This window comes from Malaya genurostris, chromosome 3, assembly GCF_030247185.1.
Source record: "Malaya genurostris strain Urasoe2022 chromosome 3, Malgen_1.1, whole genome shotgun sequence".
Taxonomy (NCBI): domain Eukaryota; kingdom Metazoa; phylum Arthropoda; class Insecta; order Diptera; family Culicidae; genus Malaya; species Malaya genurostris.
Window position 1 is genome coordinate 299,164,420 of NC_080572.1, and position 17,515 is coordinate 299,181,934.

At 35.4% G+C, this 17,515-nt stretch overlaps 2 protein-coding genes across 2 annotated transcripts in view; one reads left to right on the forward strand and one right to left on the reverse strand.

Annotated features, from left to right (window-relative positions):
• The window catches only part of LOC131438858 (double-stranded RNA-binding protein Staufen homolog 2), a 45,807-nt gene extending 36,272 nt beyond the window's left edge, over positions 1-9,535 (reverse strand). Inside the window, exons 1-2 of the mRNA XM_058609196.1 lie at positions 9,274-9,535; positions 8,608-8,899 (exon numbers count right to left, since the gene is read on the reverse strand). Coding sequence (XP_058465179.1) covers positions 8,608-8,777 — 170 coding nt within the window. The 5' untranslated portion in view covers positions 8,778-8,899; positions 9,274-9,535. The remainder of the gene's footprint in view (positions 1-8,607; positions 8,900-9,273) is intronic.
• Positions 9,536-13,169: 3,634 nt separating this feature from the next.
• On the forward strand, positions 13,170-15,236 carry LOC131438045 (uncharacterized aarF domain-containing protein kinase 5). Its single transcript, XM_058607823.1, has 4 exons — positions 13,170-14,155; positions 14,219-14,736; positions 14,795-14,959; positions 15,025-15,236. The coding sequence occupies exons 1-4, from the start codon at positions 13,289-13,291 to the stop codon at positions 15,131-15,133; spliced, it is 1,659 nt and encodes a 552-aa protein (XP_058463806.1). The 5' UTR covers positions 13,170-13,288; the 3' UTR covers positions 15,134-15,236.
• Positions 15,237-17,515: the final 2,279 nt, after the last annotated feature.

A 17,515-nucleotide genomic window follows, 5' to 3' on the forward strand; every position in this document is an offset into this window, starting at 1 on the left:
CTAGACGGTCAGCGGAATAATTATTATATACCATTCGAGGTATTCAGCTTTTGTGCCAAACAAAGTTCCGAAGTCTAGGATTTGAGAAATTGATTGTTCGAAATGGAAATCAGTACATGAAGAGATTTTATCTGCAGTCAGATATTGCGATCATGCTCAACTAGGACGTATGTAAATATAGTTTACACAGTTAAAAATATTTTGTGAATTTACATCTATTTTCATGCACATATTTGTAGCAGGTAATTAAACATAAAATTACTTTACAATTCTGTACGTTTCAATACAATTTATTGCCAAATAAGCGTTAATTGAAAGATACAGTTATATTAATTGAAAATTCAATGCAATTCAATTTAGTTTTGCATCGATGAAGGTTTTCAATCGAAATTTTGATTCAACTCATGTGTATTCCATGTTACTATTGATTTACATCTCGTGTAAATTTCATTATTTCTTTCTGTGTAGACTGCGATGAGGATCCATTTGGTATTTTTGTTAGAGAACAGATATCGACTTTACTTCTATAGAAAAAAAACAGAGCACAATGAACTAAATATCGAATATGGATTGATAGCGAACCTCCCGACAGCCGGCTGTCCGAAGTTTTATGAATATCGAAAGAAATTTCGTATTTTAGTAGGAAGCACACATTAATACAAAAAGCGATAAAATTGCAACGTATTCTCGGTAGTCAGCTACCGGCTGTGATGCATGTGTAAATGCAGAGGATTCCTCGGTTTCTAGTAGTAACATGCATTGAACTAACAATCCTTGCTTCGGACGCGGCCGGCGTCAGCATTCAGGGATCAATGCAGTTTACACAATGTGAAGCTACGTGCTGTTCCCAATCAAAAGCAAGCAAGGAAAGAACACCGGCTTTACAACCATTCGACTCAGTTCGTCGAGATCACAAAATGTCTCTCTCTTTCTTTCTCTCTCTGTGTGTGTGTGTGTGTGTGTGTGTGTGTGTGTGTGTGTGTGTGTGTGTGTGTGTGTGTGTGTGTGTGAGAGAGAGAGAGAGAGAGAGAGAGAGAGAGAGAGAGAGAGAGAGAGAGAGAGAGAGAGAGAGAGAGTATGTGTGTGCATGTGACAAATAAAGTCACTCAATTTTCTCAGAGATGGCTGAACCGATTTTCACAAACTTAAATTCATATAAAAGACGTAGCGTGCTTTGCTTATCCGACTTCCGGTTCCGGTATTACAGGGAAATATGTGCAAATTTATTAAAAAATGCGCACTCAATTTTCTCAAAAATTTCTTCACCGATTTTCACAAACTAAGACACAAATAAAAGGTCTAGAAATTCTTTGAAAAGTCCCCGAAAAGTTGATCCACATCCGACATTCAGTTCCGGTATTACAGTGCGATTAGTGAAAATTTGTTCACAAGCGGTGGCGAAACTAGGTGCACATTTTCATAAAACTTTCTGCTAAATTGATCTAGTTGGCAGATCTTGCTAGTTAGTGAAAATATAAAACTACTTTGGGACTACTAGTCCCCGTTTTCCGCCTCCAAAAGCACCGATTGTAGTGAAGAAAATCTCCAAAAAACGGAACTCCTTTCGATTTCTCAGCAACGGTTAAGCTGATTTTCACGAAAAATGATTCAAATTAAATCTCTCATTGTCTTTAAATACACTGTGCACTTTCATCCCGATCCGACTTCCGATTCCGAAACTATAGGGCGATGAGTGTCAAAACATTCAAACCGTCATTCAAAATGACGATGCAAAATTGGTACGCGTCGGTACGTGGGGCTTTGCTCCGTTCGCGGCGTGCTTTGTTCAATTTCGTATAGCGTGCAGGATTGCAACATTTAAATCTATATTTTTCAGATGAAAAAAATGTAAATTGTAAATCATTTATTCAATTTGTACCTACTTGTTAGTGTTATTACAAGCTCATAATAACAATGCTTTTTTATGAGAGAACACTTATTGCCGTTCTCATATAGAAAGTTTATACAATCACTTGAAAAATTGACTAGTGAAAATTGGCCCAGAGGGCTAAATGTTCTAAGGAAAATTTATCAAAATTTTATTAAAATGTCTTTCTCTTCACAAAATTGTGTTTTCTTTCTAATGAAGCCAGTAGCTGAGCTCCGGTCGGAATATTTCTTGATGTAAAAGAATAATGCAAAGAGATTTTTCTATTTTCCTTATTTGGAATTCCCGTCAAATTCAGGAACAAATTTTTTGACACTTTTGAAAGAAACAAATATATAATAGTCTTCTCTAGATAATAACAATTTTAGGTTTAGTAACAGTTGGGCGAGTGATTATTGCAATGGAAAAGTAAATGTTGGAAGAATTGGAACGCATTTTCTGTCTATTTGAACTTTTCTTTGTTAACTTCGAAAAAGATCTGATTTTTTACAAACACGACCTACTTTTAAATAAACTTTTTTTTTGTATTCGTATTTTTAATTTTAAAAAGAAGAAAATCTCTAAAACCTGTTTTAATCCACCTAGTGGTGTATTGATGCCTTTCTCATATCAATATATAATACTGTGGTATTCTTCAAAATAATTTTCTTCGATTCTTAAAATAACCAAATAACCGAAATCGGTTTGTTTGACCGTCTACTGGTAAAAACTATCAATTGGAGAAGGTTTGAGGTCGATTTAGAAAACTTTGTACGAGTTTTCGCCCTTTTCAGTGATGGTATAAAATTTTTAACACACTTTACGAGTAATTTTTTGACATTTTCTGTCGATTTGCCCTTTTCTGTATTAACTGTTAACTTATTCGAAAAATATCCGATTTATTTCAAACACAACCTTCTTTTGAACAAACTTTTTTTCGTATTCGTATTTGTATTTGTGATCGTAAAGAGAAGAAATTTCTAAAAACACAAAATTATTAAAATTGTCTTTCGAACAATCGACGAAAAAATATAAAATTAATTTCGAGTAGAGAAAATATGATTCAATGATTTTCCGCTGGAGAGCTTGGTAGTGTCTTTTAGGTCAGGGGTCAGTAATCTGCATGCCACATGCTTCTCTTTGAATGTGAGGCAGCGGCGTTCTTATTTATGTCCATAAAAATACTTTATGATCGATCTAATTCAAATAACTAGGATTGGACGCAATTTCTATTTCTCAATCATGTCTACTCGCCGTTTACCGATCCATTTCCCCGTGACACGAGTCGTCAATGTCATCATTTCCGGTCGGAATAAAGGGGGTAGTAGAACTCGCAAAAGAAATGACTTCAACATTTCGACCACCTCCTTCATAATAATGTTTTTGCTTGTTTGGGTAAGTTTACAAAATTCGGCAAATTTTTGTAGGATTTCAAATAGCTTATCGTTCGGTAAACAATGTTTTGTCGATCTGTCAAAAGCTAACAAATAGTTCTATAAATACTGTAAACTCTAACGGATTATTCGGAGAATGTAAATTAATCCACACTTTTCAACTGATTCTCACAAATTGCACATCTGCAAGGTACTTCAAACCTACACGGAAAGACCAAAATCAGCACTTTGGCGAGAAAATTAGTTGATTTTCTGATTGTAGTTAGTCAATTAGACAGTTAAAAAAAATCTTACTTTTGATAATTTAGATTTGTTAAATCTCATTCCCTTAAAAATGATAAAATATTAGTTAAAATTGCTATTGCTTTAATTGAATTCACTAATTGAATGCTTTAATTGAATTCACTAATTAAATATGTTGTCATTTTTTAGCTAAGGCACACTCCATTTTCATTCAACTGTTTTTTTAGTTGAATTAGAAAAATAAAGTGTTGTTTTCGACCAACATGAATGGTTTCTGCAATCTGCAGCTACATGGCGTACTGTTACCGCAAAAACGTTAACACTGCCATGACTACTAGCCACTAGATGGCACACTACCACCGAAAAAAATTTTGCTGTCGCAATTGTCCGTGCACGAGGGCGTGGTTTAGTGGCACGAGGCGGCGAGTGAAAAAAAATAATGCTACCATAGCAAAACGTGTAAACTGAGTTTGAAAGTACTTTCTAGCGTATTTTCTCTGCGGATTTTTTTCCAAACCCAGGAACTTTTCGCGTGTGGTGTGAACGATTGTTCAACATCGACTGACTATTAAAGTTTGAGTCGAATTATTCATTCTGTATCTAAATACGGCCATGTCATTTTCTGTCATTGCAGTTGGATTTATGTATAATATTTGTTATATTCACTCAAACTCAAACACTCAAACGATATTCTCAGCACTGAAAAATATCTTACTAAAATATTCAAATTTCAGACCTTTAGTAAAAATTGCTTCTGTGACTTTCGGTTCCGGAATGAAAGGGCAAAGTGTGTTAAAAATTGTGTGCCGTTACTTGAAGAGTAGAAACGAAAAAAATAAAAAGTTTTCTAAATTGGTATCGAAAGTATTCCCGGTTTTCGAATAACGACGGCAGATAATAGTCATAAACTCAAAAAAGGATTTCAATTACTTTTACACTTAGTCCGGTGTTCCTAATCTTAGGTTCAAATGAAAGATCTTATGCTCCTACCGAAAATTAAGCATATTTTTCGGTTGCAATTAAAATCATGTTAGTTGATGGCCATACGAATCAACTTCGATTATACGTTCTCGGATTCTAGTGCCCGAAATACGTACAATAATGGAATCGATGTCAGAGAACTGTTTCATTCTGTAGGCTATACTAGTTAATGCACAAACAATGTCTTTGGTTTATTTTAAGAATCGGAGAGAAATATTTTTAATGGTATACCACAGTAATAAATATGAGAATATGATTGATGTGAGTATCGTTACATCACTATGTTGTATTAAAACAGGTTTTTAACTATTTTATTCAGTGTGAACATATATTTAGTAACAGTGTTAAGCTATGGTAGAGTTTTTTCGCCTATTCGCCACTAATGGCGCTACTTGTTATCGTGCACGGTCCCTATATTGGCAGGTATAAATACAATAGTAACTTGCCCATGTTGTATTTACGTAAAAAGACATAAACGAAACATAAACTTTCAATTTTTTTTTCGAAAACCCTTTTTTCTTCATTCAATTCAGCGAAATCTCTCACTGCGAAAACTTTGAGCACTCGGAAAGCAAAAACCGAATACAAGTAGTACTTCGGACGGCGTAGCCCGAGCGAAACATACCATGAAATAACACGAAGCCACAGAGAACAGTAACCGCCTACTACGAGTATTCTACACAAACTGTGAAGAATCTTATACCGTTTTCGTTTATTGATCAGAGCAGCCCGAAAGCTGACCCAGAGTCGCATAAACAAATTTTGAGATGTTGGTTTTAGCAACGTGGGGTCGCCCTAGATCGGACTCTAACCGCGTAGTTTCGCTCTTAACATTTTCTCGGGTCGCACCACGACATCCATACGAGTATGTTTATTTCTTCTTATCTTGTGTGTGTGAGTGTGTGTGTGTGTTATGTGTTCGTTTTACTCGGAGTCAAAGTCGCCCGCGAGTAGGTTCAAAAACGAAAACGGTATTATTTTCTTGATCCAAACCTATGTTTTAAAAATATAAAACGTTTATATTTTTGAAAAAATATAAATATAAAACGTTTTTTCCTGGTTTTTCCGGTGCGCGAGATAAAAGTTCCAGGTTTTTTTAGCACAGCCCCAAATCGCCTATTATTAGAAGTTTTTAAACTATTACTCTCATTCAAGCTTTAAGTAGAAATTCCTTATCCAAAAGAACATCGAGAGTTGAGAAAAGAAGTATTTTTGGGTATCTCAATTTAGAATATAGGAAATGTTCACTATGACAAGTGCACATAACAATAGCAAAAAAAAATCTAGGTTGTCAGAAATACCATTAGTCATTCGAAAATCGAATGATTAAAATTAAATTTAAAGTCTTATTATTGAAATAAGAATAGTTTTTTTTTTCGAACTATTCAGTCTTTTGCAAGACTACCATTAATTCAAACTAAAAAGGTATTCTAGAGATGGGCAAAACCGTCAATTTCAAAATTACAGAAATAATTAGTTTTATTGAAACGTTCTTTAGGTCTTTAGAAACTTTGTATGTTTCTTCGAAAATACATGAGAGCTACAAATTATTTTGTGTAGTAAGCAGATTCAATATTAGCGAGTGCTTCTGGCATGTATTTCTATCAATAATCATTCTCTTTTGTATAAGTTTTCAAAGGTCACGAATGTATGTAACTTCTACCAGATTCCTCAAACCAGTAAACGAAAAAGAAGTATAGGGGTAAAAATGAATACCCAAGGAAAAATTCTTTCCCAAAATTCCTTCCAAAATTCTTAAAATAGGTGCTTGTCGCTTTGGAAAAACAACAACAACATATTACTCTAGTGACTGAGATGATAAAAAGTTTGATTCTTCGTCGACATCAATATCCGCATTTGAAATTTACACAGGATTTTGAAAAATTTTGTTCGAACCTGTATATCAGTTATCTGTGGTATGAGTTCTCCACAATGAACTCTTTGCTGGTTTTAGCCAGTTTTATTTCCAAATAGCCCAACTAATTTATCTTCTGTGAGAAAACCTTCTACAATTTGTCTGGTTCTAGAAGATCAATGTAACATTTGAGGTGAACTGACATTGTTTCAAATCATCTTCCAATAACATTCAGGATTTCAATTTAAGCAATGAATCATTGCTTAGAACTAATGGATTAGAAGACAGATCTCTATCGAAAGCAATGTGAACCTTGAAATCCTTTAGGGGAAATCGACAGATAATTGAGGTTAGGAGTCTATCAGTTCCAATGGCTCAAACCAAATTTGAACCTCATATCATCGACAATCTTCAATTGTTCCTTCGTAGACAACTTCTTATGATCCTACTATGGAATCCACAGTTTGGGACCTTCATATGAAAATTAGACACATCACGGTGCTTCCGTAAAACTGGGAACATTGACGTTAAATTGACAGTGCAGCTGAGCTCCCATATGTACAATTCAAATTATTACACTGGGAGTATTTCACAAGCTAAAATTTTTCATGCAGATAACAACTCAAATAAAAGAATTGGAATTTAGAAAGCTCTTTCCGACTAATCCCTATGACATTCAATTTTGAAAAAAAAACTGCGACTATTTCCAAATCGAATTTTGGAATAAGTTGTCTATAATGTTTTGACGGATTCGGTAGAATTGTTCGGAATTTTGATCATGGTTTTTTTATAACGAACTCCGCATTTTAACAGGATTTTCATAATTAGCTCGTTCAAGTTTGATGTATGAAAGTACCAATTATAATTGCTGAAATTTGCCAGACATTTGCCATTAGAAATCTTGCAGAATCTTTCAAATTATTCTTATTTTTCATCTTAAGCTTTCATAGTTCTGTTATTAGTAATAACTAATAAGGCTCTGATGCTTTCTGATTGATTTAAAACTGCTGTTAAGCCCTCATAAAAAATCGTTGAACGAGACATGGGGTTTTGGACAAATTTTCAATGGATTGTTCAATATTGAACCCATATAGGGCAATAACTTGTTTCAAAACATCTACTGAACTTCTAATTCAAACGTGAAATTGGGTATTGTCACCTACTTTTATTTATAAATTTTATAAACTATGATGCAGAATACTGTTGTTCATATTTGGGCTAGTAATATTGTTTCCGGTTTTACATAAAAATTCCCTACTTTTTTCAATTAATCCCGGTAAAACCAAATTCTCGATTTTCAACCGTAATCATATTATGCGGAAAGTTGTAGATTGTACGATCCTTGTCTAAAAATGCCTTTTTGTGACCAAAAAGGCGGCCACGGTATCTCAAAAACCAACGAATCGATTTATTCTAAATGTTAAGAAAGGGTTCATAATTGGTAAAGCTAGTTCTATGGCTTAATTCGCTATTCATCAAATTAAAATAGTATAAGTATGATATAGTTGAATGAAAAGTGCATAATTCGAAACAAACTTTTCATTCATTGATAAATAAAGAACATGCAACGATAATTCTTTAACTAGAAGGTTTTTTATAAAAAAGAGGACTTCTTCGACGAAGTTATTTTATTTTTTTATTTGAGACTTCCAACAAGACTTACAAATCTAATCCACGAGAAATGCCTCGTGCGTGTATACAAATAAAGCGTGTCGACCGATTCAGAGCAGGTCTATCTTTAGTTCATTTGCTATCTTCATTGCGATTGAAGTAAATTGGAGAATACATTATATCAAATTATTTATAATCTACCGACACAATACTGTTCTAATGAAATTCTAATCAAACAATCTTGCGTTCCAAGAATAATCGGTATTTTATCCATCAAACAAATAATTAATGCCAGATGGATGGCATTCATCCCCAAATACACATGTTTAACATCGAATACGATCTGAGTGTTACATATTTATGGAAATTCAATTGACACGAGTGGACCCTCTACAGTTCGTATGAAATCATTCTACGTAATTTATGTACCACCCCTAAACTGGCTTTTAAGTGAATAGGTATCGTACTAAAACCTAAAACAAATAAGTATGTAAATAAATCAAGTTTTCAGCTCAGCACTACAGGCATGTATAAGTCCCATCTGAAACGTTAGGAGTCTCCCTATAACCCCCACCTCCAGTAGTGTCTCCTGCTGACCCAAAAATTACGCACAAAACAGCACGTACCTATCAAAGCTAAAAACAAATGCAACTAACCTTGGTCCAGGATGTTCGCGAGGTGGCTGCTGAAGTGTTCCCTGCGGTGGAACGTTTGGAGGAGGAACGCTCGTTAGGTGAGGCAAATGTGGCGGTGGTGCTTGAAGAGGTGGGTGGGTCATATGATGCTGGGCTGGTTGCTGAGGCTGTGGAGGATGTCCGTGTATCATCTTTTCCAGTCGCTTGTTTTTCCTTGACACTCGAAAAATCAAACTGTTTCACAGACGTTGGTGAAAAAATTGCACTGTTAGTGCCAATCACTTTGTCATAAGCCTAATTGTTCAATAAAACACTGAAAGAAAAAACGAAATTTATTTATTTTTGCCATCATCTAGAGCATAGAACGGGACTGTTTATCAAGCACCAACTCGAACATCTGTCAGGCTAGTCTAGACAAGACAGTTGATGCATCGCTTTTACCGTTTCTTTACTTGACAACTTTTATTTCATTCTAATTCCTGTGTGACTGTGATTTCTGAATCTGTATTTTATCATAAAATAACCATCCGCCATGACAGATACCAGAGCAAAATATGAGCATCGTGAACCAACCGGAGGGGAATTTTTTCAGCAGAAATCTCGCATATCGAATTAACTAATTATTGCGTTCATTCTTTTTATGTCACACAAAGAATCATTACAGGAAAAACGATTTTTTTTTCTTACCTTTTGCACAAATCGGAGTGAAAGAAAAATAAGTCACTTTACTATCGGTATTAAATCACTTTACGCGTTAGACTATTGACACAAACATGAAACACACTGTAGTTTCATAATTTTCATTAAATTCGACCCGAAAGAGAATCGTCGGCAAACAGTAAAGAAATATATCTACAACATACGGGTTCCGCTGCTGGTGATTTCGCTAAGCACTAAAATTATCTAAACACGACGACGTCACGTAGAAGGAGCTTGCTTGCGTCTTATGCCAACCTGTGGCATAAGAGTGAGCAGGAAAGCAAACTGTTGGAATGCACCACTACGAATAGCGGTAAAGCCAAAAGAACGGGGAATATTATCCTTTGCAGCCGTCGTCTTACGAGTAAGAGAGAGAGAGAAATGAAACCAGAAAGAGTTTATGAAGCTTGACAGTCGAGCAGAATGCATATTTTCAGAGGCAGATGTTATCCGTAGTCACGATATAAAATGAACTGGTGATCACGTTTGGCTGTAATTCAAGGATATAAATTAAAACGTAGACCAAGGCGATAATACCATAGATGTAAAATTATAAGCTGTATCACTAAAATATTGTAGCCACTGTATATAAATGTTGACAAAAAATGGATAATAAATAAAATATTTAACGTAAAAAAACGTTTGGCAGTAAATAAGATCTACTCTGATAAAAATTTGCACGATCGATTCAAATGTAGATAGTACTTCAATTTAATATGCTTTTTCATTCCAAAACAAAGCGATTTGTTTTAAGATTTAAGATTTTAAGTAAAAATTCACTAATATTCGAAATATATTTCATTTATTACTTAGCACAGATGTGTGTTTTTCTTTGAATGTGACGTGTTTTGCTATTGAATCGAACTGCATGTGCGAAACACCTCATTTTCTAGTGGAGTACAGCTCAAATGCACGTGAAAAATACTTGATTCGGTCAACCGTGAATCTATTGAAATCTATATGGAAAACGGTATGACATTCATATGAAATTCACACAGAATCTAGAGGTAACGATATATCTTACCGTTTTGGGATGAATGTAGCATGATTTCTACTAAATATCAGCAGTCTTAACTTATAAACTTTGCGGATGGAAAATTATAAGTTTACTTTTCACTAAAAATAAAATCGTATGAAATGAAAGTGTGAAAAGAAAACACACGCGAGTAATTTTCACTAAAGATTGGAATTTTCCGCTAAATTTTGTTTCAGTAACCACGTTTTCGAACAGGATTATTTTTCACTACGAAATATTTACTCGATTGTAAAATTTTACCTAAATTTCAAAATAATTCACGAGACCTACCTAGTCTTGATCATTTGGTGGGCAATCAGAATGCACAAAATTTGGGCTTCCCTCTACGATAATGTATCAATTGTTGTGTTTATGAAAGGTACAGAACTGAGTAATGCGCGTTATAGTCAGTGTTGGTGATTGAGGATAATTTGACAGAAGCTGCTCGATCTTTATCTATATTGCATACAACATTTTCAATCCGGTTGAAGATGCTACAAGAACTCGTGTCTCTCAATGCATAAATCGTGAGAGATTTTTTCTACATTTCTTCGCTCCACTTCGTACTCTGACTATTTCACGGCCCTTAAAAAAATTACAGTCTGATAATGATCGTTGCTGTATGGAATTTACCAAGAGAGAATCGCAAGTTGACAGTTATCGCAGAAAATCGAATCAATATATTAGCAATATTTCAAAACCATTGTGTGCAGCACTCACATACATTTCCATAGACACAACTTATACAAAGGTTATATGCACATAGTTAGGATAAGCGGCAATAGTAAAATGATTCTATCGCAATTATCAACTGCCTGTATAGAATCGGATCACGAAACGAGAATAAGCGACCGTTTGTTGCTTCAGAGAAGATCCTCGCAGAAGCGTGCTAACTTTTGATTCTCAGAAATGTCATCGAGAGAAATTTGCGCTCGCACTGGTGTTTATTCTATGTTAAATGGGCCATGCTGGGTTTTTGTTGCTGCGTTGATATCCGTTGATATGTTGGTACCGAAGTTTAAATTGAGTAGAATCTGTGGTGAAAAAATCCTATCGATAATTTGTAGAGAAGTGATAGAAGGCACTGAACAAAAGCTCATTCAGTAATATTAAACTTTTCAGTTGGTCATTATTCTTCATTCTTTTGACCTTGGCAGAAAGATGCTTTCCATTGTAACATGGTCATCTAACGGAGGAACGGATTTACTGTTCTCATATGTTTGATTATGGTACAGACTGATAAAAATAGCACACTGTCGTAAATTTTCAACGGTACTCATCATTTAATCTCAACACAACGTTCTGATATGTTCGACAGTTAAGATTGTGGCAATCAATTGAACATTTTCATTTAATGTGCACGAAACATAAAATTACAAGTATTTAAACGATTAGTAATTTTTATACATGGTATACTGAAAATTCTACACACTTGGATTTTTTTCCCGAATCGCATCAAAACTTTTCCAAGATTTGAATAGCCGAGTGCTCGGCAAACATTAAAACAACTGAAATTCTCGGTTTTTGCTTTTACCGAGATTTTTAGTTTTGAGAAATCTATATATTATCGAGATCTTCGTCGCTTTTGGAAACAAATTACCGAAATTATCGATGTTAAAGCATGTAAGCTAATGCCAAGATTTTAACCAATTAGTTAAAATAAAATTTTAAATATAAAATAAACATTCCAGTTGAAACTCGTTATCATTTATTTATTTATTTCAACATTATGTTGGCTATTGAACTAATATGCTTGGAAATGTAAAATAAAAAAAAAATATGTGCCATAAAGAAAATATTACCAAACATAGATAATGCTATGTTATTTACATTAAAGAACATAATTCGATTTTCCGCAGAAAATCAGATTCCGGCTACAACGGAAGTAATGGCTCAATAAAACATTGAATATTTATAGAAATACATCATATCGGATTCCGATCAAATTTCATGCAGTAGATAAGCGAAAATCTTTATCCTATAAGAATGCTCTTGGGGATTTCTTCTCACGAATAATCGTCGAATATTGAACAATTCTAAATTCGATTAAAAAATCATACACCGTTATTCAGAATACGGGTCGTTATATTATGATTCAACAAAATTATTGGTATGACGGATCCGGCAAAATTTGTAGATCGGTCGCTGCGACAAACAAATTTGAATTATCGATTTTTTTTTATTACGAAGAATGAGAAGCACTCGGCAGTCCTGATTGTGTTCCCTCTCTAAAATGAATTCTACGAAATTGTTACTTGATTCAAACTTGAGCAAATGTATTTGCCTTGCTCATTTAATTCGCGATCAAAAAAAATTGATCAGTGCATCCGTCCAATCAATTATACCTACAATCAACAATAGAAACCGATCAATTTTATACCTCAACTCCGTCAGTAGCGATTCTGGGTAAGATGAATTTCGGAGTAATTTCTCAAACCATCTGAAGATAAGTAGCTGCGCTGGGATTATATTGCGATGCAAGCTAAAAATGTTTTGCCTATATGTAACAGATCGAATAATATTTTTAAATGAATTACAATTTACCTGAAGATTTGGTACTGCCAAAATCCCAAGTAAAATAGCATACCAACCAAAGTGTAAAATAAAGGCAGCAACATAATTCCCAGTATCACTGAGCTTAAACCAAGCTTCACGACGGCTGGAAACATCGCTGCAAATGTATCATCAGTAGAGATTTTCATCCATATGGAACGTAAGTCTTGTAGAAAAGGTTTCAGATAAAATATTATCTTCTGAGTTCCGTGCCCCCGGTGCCACTATAGAAAATTATTTTTTTACAAAGTGTATACGAAACTTAACGGTTAGCATCCTCACCGAAATGTAGAAATTTTTTCGAGCACTTCGATAAATTGCCATCCCGCAAGAACGTGGATGTAAACAAAGAGCTGTCACTAGTATGGTCTTCCACCGGTGTTTGTGATTTACATATAATTTAGGAGAAACATATTAAAAAAACTATGCTTTGAAATGAATTGTCGAGGTATTTTGCGAAGCAGATATCTCGTAAACAGCTTCTGTCGTTACAGAACACTGTCAACCAGTATTGCGCCTACTGCGAAACAAAAATGGAGAGCTGGAAGGACTGTGCTTGGAGCGTGCAGTGGATTACTTCTGGGCTCGGTGATTTACGATGGTGTTTCGTGCGAGCTTGAAAATGTTCAGGGAGCACAACGTTTTCTAAGATCTCTGGGTATTGGTATCAGTATTTCCGTTGATTATGCCTGGAGCTTATGGGGGTTGTCCGAAACAGACACGGACTATTCGGATGTTATCGCTAAAGTTCATCAAAGGTCGGCTAATAAGCTGCTGCGGGGTTGTCTATCGAATGGTGGGCTGTACATAAAAATTGGCCAAGGCGTTGCTGCTCTGAATCATATCATTCCAAAGGAGTATGTTGAAACATTAAAGATTCTAGAGGACAAATGTCTAACTCGGAAGCCTGATGAAGTTCGAACATTGTTCAAGGACGACTTTGGCAAGGCTCCGGAAGAAATTTTTCAAGTTTTTGAGTATGAACCCATTGCAGCTGCCAGTTTGGCACAAGTTTTTATAGGTGAAACGAAATTCGGTCAAAAAGTTGCTATTAAAGTCCAGTATGCGGATCTTAGGAAACGCTTCGACGGTGACTTGCGAACTATACTGTTCCTGCAAGATTTAATGGCCTTAATTCATAAAAATTACAATTTCGGATGGATAATTCGAGATCTGCAAAAAACTCTGCGGGAAGAATTGGATTTTATCCATGAAGCGAAAAATTCTGAAAGATGCGCGGAAGACTTGAAACAACATACCAATGTCTACGTTCCTAAAGTGCTTTGGGAGTACACCAATAAGGTAAACACAAAAGTTGAACAGCTCCGTGCACGTCCTTGAGGTTTTCTTTTTCTTTTTGTTCAGCGTGTTTTAACAACAGAATTTATCGATGGTTGTAAAATAAGCGATCTCGATGGACTGCGAAAAATGCAAGTAAATATAGCAGCATTGGATGTCGGTCTTTTTCGAGCATTCGCAGAGCAAATTTTCCGTAGTGGATTCGTTCATGCGGATCCTCATCCCGGTAACATTTTCGTGCGTCGTGATCCCGCATCCGGTCGACCTCAGCTCGTTTTACTCGATCATGGTTTGTACGGTATACTTACTCCAGAAATACGTAACAATCTGTGCCAGTTTTGGGAAGCGATTGTTCTCAAAGATCATCGATCAATGGAAAAACATGCTCGTGCTCTTAACGTAGCGGATTATCGAACGTTTGCAGAGATTCTGCTGCAAAGACCACTTGATCTAGGTGGATCGAGAATGTCGACCCGGCTTACGGATGAAGATCTAGCGTACATGACCAAACAGGCAAAGGAACATTTTGATAAGGTGATGCAGACGCTTAGAAGTATGCCGAGACATATTATCTTTGTTATAAGGTGAGCAAGTTCTTTTTCAATCTGACCAACGATCTTGAACGCGTATTCTATAATGCAGAAATCTGAACACCATTCGATCAATTGCCATGGATCACGGTGATTTGGTAGATCGACCAAAGGTGATGGCTCGTAGTGCTATAAATGCATTATTACAAAGCAACAGGAATTTCTTCAATGTTCTCTTTTTGACATTCCGGCGCATAAACTTCGAGTACCAACTATGGTATGAACATTTTTATTTTCTACAACAAGCAATTCTTATAACATTTGGTGTTTTTATTTTTTCAGGAAACTATCCTTTCATTACTGGTTGGTGAGTAATTATTTGAAGTTATTAACTCGGCTCGGCCGTGCTCCAGACACGTCACATTTACTTAAGGTGCATGTTGATGTGTGAATGAAATCGTTTCTATGTATTGGTTATAGCAGTAAAAGTGTATTATACTAGTAAAAATTTATGGAATAAATAAAGTAACTGTTTATTTTTCATAGACGTCTAATAATAATCTTTACTTTGGGGTGGGAACGGTAATAGCGTGATGGGCAAACCGATACCTTCCACGCACCTAGGTTAGATTCCCAACCATGCCCCCATAGGGTCAGAAAGTCAAAGACATTATATTATCAAGATATCCAGCTCTCACATTTCACGAACAAATCGCAAGAAGCAAGTCCGCATCGAATTCCGCACATAGAAGTAGGGGAGAGAAATGTCAAATTCGTGCGCGCCAAAATAGCAGCATTGCGCACCTATACAATTGACATTATATGATCAAAAATGATTATTCTGAAAATTTCACAGAATATTCTCAACTAAATTTCGAAGACATTGTCAGGTGGGTTTTTGCCATATTCTGCACCGTTTCCAAGAATTAATTTGAAACGGGAAAATAGCAAAAAACCTACCACTTTACGGTAGTGTCCTCAGCCCTTAAGGTTAAAACCACGAATGACCTTAAGGCACAGACTAACAGACAGGACACTCAAATTTGATTCTTCAATCATTTTAACGGTCATTTCGAATATTCCATTATTTGGGACAGTACTCACATGTGTCATGATGGCGCCACGTTACCCTATCAAAAACATCATGTCTGTCATCTAGACTGTCTTTATTTTTTTCATTTACCAACAGAGTTGCCATTCATACAGAATTACCTGTAATGTATTGATTTGTATACGTCCATGCGAATTTCATGCAGGATACAGATTTAATACAAATTGCCAAAGATAAACTGAAGATTACAATGTTCCATACGTTTCATTGAAAAATGTTGGGTCAGTAATCGTGAACCAGTTGGTTCAGTAATAATGTAATTTTATTGACCCTCCGTTAACAAGCGTCGACTAGTTCCGACAAAATGCCATGGAAACAATACAAGTTAGAAAGGAAGCACACATATGTTTACATTCAGCATATAATGATTTCTTGCCACAACTGATGCTTTATGGGATGAGGCTATAACAAACTAAATAAATTCTAGACAATGGTTCTAAGTAGTTTTCACTTTCTTATTCTAAGAATCACTGATATGAAGCGAAATTTCTCAATATCGTTCATACTGTAACTTGATATTTTTCCAAACATAAACAATCATTGTCATAGTTACGACGCATCTAGTGATCAGACACTTGTTGTTTTGCTTCAAAATACTCAAATTGACAGTGAACCGAGCTCATCGAGGGGTCCTATTCAAATGATACCTAAGAAATCGCAGACTACTCTATCTTGAGTTTATCTTTGATATTGCCTAAACTATATACATAATTGCGCCTACTTCTCATCCTCCAACTCAATAAAAAATCGAACCCGTTTTGTTACAATATTTACTTGCTTCTGGTCTGCCGCCACTTAATTTCGGGTGAAAACTACCAACACAATAAAAAATAGTCTAGATGAACAAATTTGAGTCGAATAAATGGTTACCCTCCAACATCAAGAAAAAGTTAAATATATTATCAACGTAATCCAATAAATCATTCTTCTTCTTCTTCTTCACTTCTGGTGGCGTCACCTCACTTGAGATGACGCCGATTGATGGCACAGCGATTTAGCTATATTGCCAGTTAGCTTTCGTTTATAGTCCAATGGACTTTCTTTTCACTGGACTACAAGTGAAACCCTCGCTATGTGACAACGTGGAGTCACCGAAGTACGGATGAAAATCCTTTCTTTCTCGCGAAATACTCGAATTTTCACCGCACTAACACGATACGACGTGTTCACTCGTTGAGGGTTTCACCGGAAGTGCAATAAATCATTGTGACGATTCATTTTCAAATATTTTGATGAAATCAGGCATCCCTGCAAGCAGCTGATCGGTGTTGACAAACGAGGGGAAACCAACTAGTAAAAAAACTTTTACATAACACAAGGGGTGTACAGATAGTAAATAGTTCGCGCAGTACAATATAGGTGGAACTAGTGCATCACGAAAAATAATTTTTATTAGAATTTACTCATACTGTCATGTCTGTTAGACTGTGCTTAAGGTTGAAACCACTAAAAATCTTGACTATGTGAGCAGAATATGAATAGAGCTTAACCGTATATGGAGCGAAGTGCGCATTGTTTGGTAGGAGTTTTATGATTGTCAACTCCGTAATTCAGAAACAACATTAAGATACGACATGGTAAAGATTCATCGGCTCAGGTTCGAAACTAGATCAGGATTGATTGCATAAGTTTTTCATATCGAGAAAAGCGCAAATTTATACTGTAGTCGTAATACTTTTAAAATCCTACACAATAACAATAAGAATCCTACATATTAGTTGA

Excerpts from the sequence above, each read along its gene's own strand:
- LOC131438045 (XM_058607823.1), top strand. The coding sequence starts at position 13,289 with ATGAATTGTCGAGGTATTTTGCGAAGCAGATATCTCGTAAACAGCTTC. Across the intron at positions 14,156-14,218 it reads TTTGGGAGTACACCAATAAG|CGTGTTTTAACAACAGAATT; the intron begins GTAAACACAAAA and ends CTTTTTGTTCAG. Across the intron at positions 14,737-14,794 it reads CATATTATCTTTGTTATAAG|AAATCTGAACACCATTCGAT; the intron begins GTGAGCAAGTTC and ends TCTATAATGCAG.